At 41.2% G+C, this 6,236-nt stretch overlaps 1 protein-coding gene across 2 annotated transcripts; it reads right to left on the bottom strand.

Moving 5' to 3' along the window:
• Positions 1-1,190: 1,190 nt before the first annotated feature.
• Positions 1,191-5,786, bottom strand: LOC138947432 (uncharacterized). 2 transcript variants are annotated; one of them, XR_011449659.1, is made up of 3 exons: positions 5,633-5,786; positions 3,768-3,842; positions 1,191-3,276 (listed from the first exon to the last, which is right to left on the bottom strand). XR_011449659.1 is itself a non-coding variant. In XM_070318905.1 (2 exons), exon 1 carries the CDS (start codon positions 5,480-5,482, stop codon positions 4,166-4,168), a length of 1,317 nt encoding a protein of 438 aa, XP_070175006.1. In that variant the 5' UTR covers positions 5,483-5,626; the 3' UTR covers positions 1,191-3,276; positions 3,768-4,165. The 2 variants fall into 2 exon arrangements, 1 of the variants encoding a protein (XP_070175006.1); XM_070318905.1 differs by lacking the exon at positions 5,633-5,786 and having other exon boundaries at positions 3,768-5,626.
• Between the last annotated feature and the right edge of the window lie 450 nt (positions 5,787-6,236).

Genomic DNA, 6,236 nt, shown 5'->3' with positions numbered 1-6,236 from the left:
GGCTCGAGTCAGAGAAAGTTTTGTTTTCTGGCTGTTGACGATTATTATAACATGTATAATTATTTGTTGTTGCTTCCTGTTTTTGCCTGTGTGTGCGTCAGTTACTCATTTTGTTGTTGATTTAATCGGCTGCATTGATTACATTAGGCCCTACTTCTAATCAGATATCGCTTTCTGTAACTGGTTGATCTAAGTTCATGGCACCGTCTGTGACTTTCAGTCTTTGGCATGGTGACAGAGGCCGCTTGGAGGAAATGACGTTACTTTTAATGAAGGAGCGCGACCGTTGGATTGTGCAAATGTATTAGTTTGTCAGTTTAGTTTTATCGACTCTGGTTTGGTGGAAAGACTCGCCCAAAACAGAGATGCATGGAGGGAGCTGATTGGCGGCCTATACCCCAGACGGGGTCACAGGCGTAGGTGAGGTGGTTTGGTGAAAACCTTTTTTCTGTTATTAATTTTTTTAGCTTTTTATTTGCAGGGTGTGTTGCCACATAATAGAAGCAATTCGTTCTTGTGTGCAAAATAAATGGTAAAATGTATTCCCTTATGTCTGCGAAGATTTCCAATATGTTGCAGTTATTTTCCGTGATCAAGTACACACACACATTCATTCCAACAAACGCTCGCTTTCACTGGAGTGCTTTTCTTGCAGTATTCTCAGACCACAAGATCCCCCACCCCCCTCCATCAAAATCCCTTGCAAAGGGAGACGATCAGCCAACAAGACCACTTGTCCCCTTTCTAGAAAGTATTGTTTTCAATGAAAAAAATTGCTCTCACTAGAAAAATACAAGTATTCAACACCTGGCTTTACATTTAATGCAAGAGTTATTTATTCTAAACAATATCAACCCTCCCACAGACTTTTATAGATTTCAGAGAAATAATAAAATCAAAGTGCGAACAATGTTATAATTTTGAAAAATAAGTCTTGTCCCCCGAAATAATTTTGAAAAAGAAGCTTTGACCCCAGTTATAATTTCGGAAAATAAGTCATGTCCCCCATTATAATTTTGAAAAGGAAGTCTTGTCCCGTCAAGAAAACAAGGTCTTGCATCACAACCTGCGTGCCTTTGAGAATACTGCAACAAAAGTTTGGAGGTGAACCACAGCATATAACACTGAAGAAACTCGCAACTCCCAGATCCACTCACACAGCTGTTCCATCAGCAACACAACAAAAAAAGAACTTTTTAAACATTTATGTAAATCTCACTTTGAATTATATCACTTCCTTCAACAGGAGAATTCATCTGTACACAATGTCAACATGGAACACAGCAATACAACACATTTCTGCAATAAAAATCAAGTTACAAGAAAACAAATCTCACACTAATAAATCAAATTACAAGAAAACAAATCTCACACTAATAACCCCCAGCTAGGAACAGCTGGGTAGTACTTCTTTCAAAGTTGTTGTGCAAATGCAGCAGAAATGTTAGACAACCGTTTACCATTTAAATTTGGCTGACAAGAGAAGTGCAGACCAGCTGTTCCAAACCGGGGTCTCTGCTGACCTGCATATATATAATATAAACAAAAATCAGGACGTATCGTAAAAAGTGAATAGAAAATATACCCCCAGAAATGTCACGCTACCCTGACAAAATTGTTCCTGTATGAACTTATTCACCCCAACCATTGTGAAAATATACAAATGAAAAACAAACACAATAATACTAAATGAAACATCAATTAAAATTATTTTGTTTACAATTAAAAAAATCAAGAAACGCAAACTTCTATAGTTCTCATCATGAAGTGATTTTATTTTTCAGAGCCACAACCTCCCTACTCCCCTCTCCCAAGGATGAAAATGAGAATTTAGTTGAATGCTTTAACCCTTACACTGGTGCAATTCTGTAACACATGTTACTTAGCCACTGGTGAATTAACAGAGAGAAAAATAACAAAAAACGGTCATATAGGTTTTCGCACCCATGGGAGGTAATCAGAACCGACCAAACAGACTGAGCCAGTAGCGCGACATATGTCGTGACAACCAGGTGACAGTATACGTAAAGTAGCGCGACATATGTCGGACAACCAGCCTAAGGGTTAAAAATGAAAGTTTTAAGGCCTCAAAAGAATAATGACTCCGAAGTGGAGAAAAAAGGAGAAGGCTGAACTTGCAAGAACATTTCAAACACCTGCCACAGACAAAGCCAGCGAGCAGGCCTCTGGAAGAGACACAGACCGATAACTGGGCGGGGATATAGCTCAGTTGGTAGCGCGCTGGATTTGTATTCAGTTGGCCGCTGTCAGCGTGAGTTCGATCCCAGGTTCGGCGGAAATTTATTTCAGAGTCAACTTTGTGTGCAGACTCTCTTCGGTGTCCGAACCCTCCCCCCGTGTACACTACATTGGGTGTGCACGTTAAAGATCCCACGATTGACAAAAGGGTCTTTCCTGGCAAAATTGCTTAGGCACAGTTAATAATTGTCTACCTATACCCGTGTGACTTGGAATAATAGGCCGTGAAAGGTAAATATGCGCCGAAATGGCTGCGATCTACTGGCCGCATAAAATTTCATCTCACACGGCATCACTGCAGAGCGCCTAGAACTGTACCCACGGAATATGCGCGATATAAGCGTCATTGATTGATTGATTGAACTGTGCCTGAAACAGATATCTGAAATTTTGCAAACATGTCAAGTCAGCCATCCCTTCGTAATGCGAATCATTAAATAAATAAGATATGCTGTGAAAAACGATTCTTTACCCCCCCCCCCCAAAAAAAAATACCCCCAGATGAAAGGAAGTGAAAACTTAGGAACAACAGTTCCAGGGAATGAAAGTTGGGTAAATCGAAATCAAGGTGCAGGTCCAGAAGGGGTAAAGCCCCCAGAAAATGTTGCAGATATTTTCGACGCAGTTACATGCAAGAAAATGAGAGAAAAGAAGTTCAGCTTTAAAACTTTTCCTTTCAAGTTTGGAAATATTTTCAAAATCAGGAATTGCAAATGAGAACTTCCTGCAGTTCAAATTTGGAAGGGAGAAAAAAGAAAACTCAAGAAGATCACTATTTCTTTGAAAGCCATAAATATTCAGAGATAAAATAACATAAATATTGCAAAACACTGCAGGACAGCAGAAACCCCAGTTGGCCTTACCACACCATCAGAATACTCAACCTGAGCAACCCAAACTTCTCCCCCTTTATCCCTGTTTCAGCAACAGCCACGGTAAGTGCAAGAGCTGTTCACTGGCGACAAACCCTCCACTCTCTTTCTCTCTCCGCCTCTCCTCTGCACCCCAGGGTGAACACTGTGACAAAGAACAAATGGTGTAAGTCCTCGAGCCATCAAAATGGACACTGAGAGACTTCACCTTCATCAGATAGTGTTGCAACATAACAAACAAAGCACGATAGTAATGAAAGTTGCAAAATTCAAATAAGACTAAACTGAAACATCTTGTGTGCAAGACTTTACATACATGAAATCAAAATCACTAAACTGCAGAAAGTTGCAGACAAGACACAAGTCTGACATTGTACATTGAACTCTTCAAAGATAAAATCAAAATCGCTATACTGCAGAAAACTATTGACATTACAAACAAATACAGGCTGAACTCAACCATCTTCACATTTGTGAAGTAAATACTGTTTTCAAAATGTTAACTTGTTTTTGGATGTCTATGCACATTATATACACATGCTCATGAAAAAGCATAGCTTTGTACATCATTTACATAAATAAAACTCAAATTAAAGTATAGATTGTACACATTAACATTTGTGGAAGTGACCTTACCGAAAATTTAACTAAGATCCCGAACTGCAGGCAAAATAGGGACACACTACATGCTTGACCGCACCCAAGCAGGATCTGTAATAGAAAGCTCACATTCTGAATCAAGCCAACAATGTATCACACAAAATGATTGCTTTCGACTATGCGTCACAATGCATTCAGATGAATAATTTTTTTCACTATGATTTTGTTTTTGAAATTTAAGCCAAACTTTCCTAACTGCACAATCAGGCAAAGTCAAAAGCAGTCATTTTCAATCAAGCAATAAAATCATCAAACAATCAATAGAACACATTTTGGTCTCACAAGGCAGGTCTGGTCCCATCAACAAGTCTCCAGTGAGAGCAGTCACAATCTCAAACGAAGGTGTTCGTCACTATCTCACTGTTTACACAAATTCATGACTGTGACGACCTTGCAGAATTTTCAGCACAATGGTGACAAAACTCGAGCGACACATTGCCTTTGTCCACATGAAGACACACACCAGCGGTTGAGGGCGGCTGAGACGGTGAGGAACGTGATTTCTTTGTGGTACCGTAGCTATGGTCAAGTTCAGCCACTCTCTTCTGTGATGATTGTGAAGACAGAGTGGCTCCGGACATGTTGGGAATGTTCTTCAGCAAGCCAGCGAGGGCACTCTGATTGGCCAGAACTGACCTAAGGTAGTGAATCTCTCTGTGGCAGGCATCTCTCTCCTCCTCAACATCATTCAGCTGTGTTTCAAGATGGTCGATCCTCAGCCTCCCATCTTCAACCTCTTTCTCCAGATTCTCCACATGCGCCTTTTTCTTCAGGCGGTTGGCTTTGGCAATCTCAGCATTCTTGCGATTCCTGTCATCCAAGGCTCTGTTGATGTCTTCTTCGGGTGTACTGCTCTTGCCTGCATTCAGGACACGCACAATCTTTACAGAGGTTACGTTACAGTTTGTGCTCGTTGTAGGAGAAGTTGAACTTGAAGGTAGCGTTGACCCAGGACGGCCTACTCTCAACGACCCTCTTGGTGCCGTCTGAGTAGAAGTGCTGGCACTTTCTCCGTCATCAACTTCAATGTCACTTTCATCAGAGTCACAGGCAGAACTTTGACTGGATTTTGTACCTGCACCAGGAGCTTTGTTGAAAGACCTGCGACCACGCAGAATTACCCGTGGCATGCCCCTCTTCTGAGATTCACCTGCGACGCTGCCACTACCTTTGCTGGCCTGCTGTCCTGGGGACTTTGAAGAAGCTACTGCCAACTTGGATCTTGTTGACATACGTGTCTGCCGACCAGATTGCGATGGGCAGTGGTTTTCAGCATTCTCTGCAACTTCTTTTCGACTGCCACTAGCAATATCATCATTACCTCCCAAGTAATTCATCAGATCGATGTCTTGGTCTGTACAGTCAGTGTCAACCAGGAACGATGTGCTTTTCATGTTATCCAACATTTCATCAAGCATGATCGCGGACTCTCTACTCGGACTGCCGCCACAAAAATCAGACACCTCTGATACACCGCTGTCGGATTCGTGGAATGGCGACTTCTCTTGCGTTTTCTGCACCTGCACAACGCTAGACAAAAAGTTATCCGAGTCGAATAAACTAGGAACGGGAAAACTATCATCAACCAAGTTTTCTTCGAACAAAGTACAAGTGTTGGTCAAAGACTCATCAACCATACTGTCTACGTCAAAGAACTCTGGCAGCTGAGGAAGATCGAATGTGTCGGCCATTGTTGCCGAAGGTTTCAAATCAGTTTCTAAAATGGCAACAAATTTTAGCAATTTATCAGCGATCTTAGAAGTTCAATGACGGAATAAGTCAGCCAACTATTGATTCTGATCAAAGACACAGCGACAAAAGTATGGTACATGCAAGTATACCTGGTAAAATCGAGAGAGCTCCACGCACACGCAACCTGTCCGTCGAAAAGGTGGCGCAGAAGTGGCCAAAGCAGGGAAAACTGTGTGAAGCGCAGGGATACGACACACTCGAACAGACGAACGTCTTCCCAACGTATGCTTCGTCATCACAGGTATGGAGTACTCGCGATTGGATGAATGCACACGCACGTGATAGGAAAATAGTCAGTTGCTATTTTTAACTTAGGTTATTTTTAACGACACTAAATTTTGGCCGCATCACCCCTTTGGGTATACACTTCCTGTACTAACATAGTTCTTAACATACTGGTCTAAAATCGTACTTTTTGTTGTTAATATCAAGTAAAACAAAAATGCTTTGAAATATGGTTTTGGTAGGCGCCAAAACGGACGTGAATTTAATATAGTTGATGCACCATTGCACTGTACCACATCTTTGCAACTTTTCAGCGTCAAGCAACAAGTAAAAAAATAATCTTTTTTAGTACCTTTTTTTTTCTTCAGCTTTTTGTCGACTTTCTGCAAACATGCGACGGACGTAATGCAAAAACAATTTCCCAGTTTTAATACTTTGGTCATTGTGAAAGGTCAAACAACCGGAAAT

This window comes from Littorina saxatilis, linkage group LG14, assembly GCF_037325665.1.
Source record: "Littorina saxatilis isolate snail1 linkage group LG14, US_GU_Lsax_2.0, whole genome shotgun sequence".
NCBI classification, from domain to species: domain Eukaryota; kingdom Metazoa; phylum Mollusca; class Gastropoda; order Littorinimorpha; family Littorinidae; genus Littorina; species Littorina saxatilis.
Note: the sequence above shows the minus strand (reverse complement) of the source record. Positions and strands in the feature narration are given on the sequence as shown.

Coding starts and splice junctions, on each gene's coding strand:
- LOC138947432 (XM_070318905.1), bottom strand. CDS start 5,482: ATGGCCGACACATTCGATCTTCCTCAGCTGCCAGAGTTCTTTGACGTA.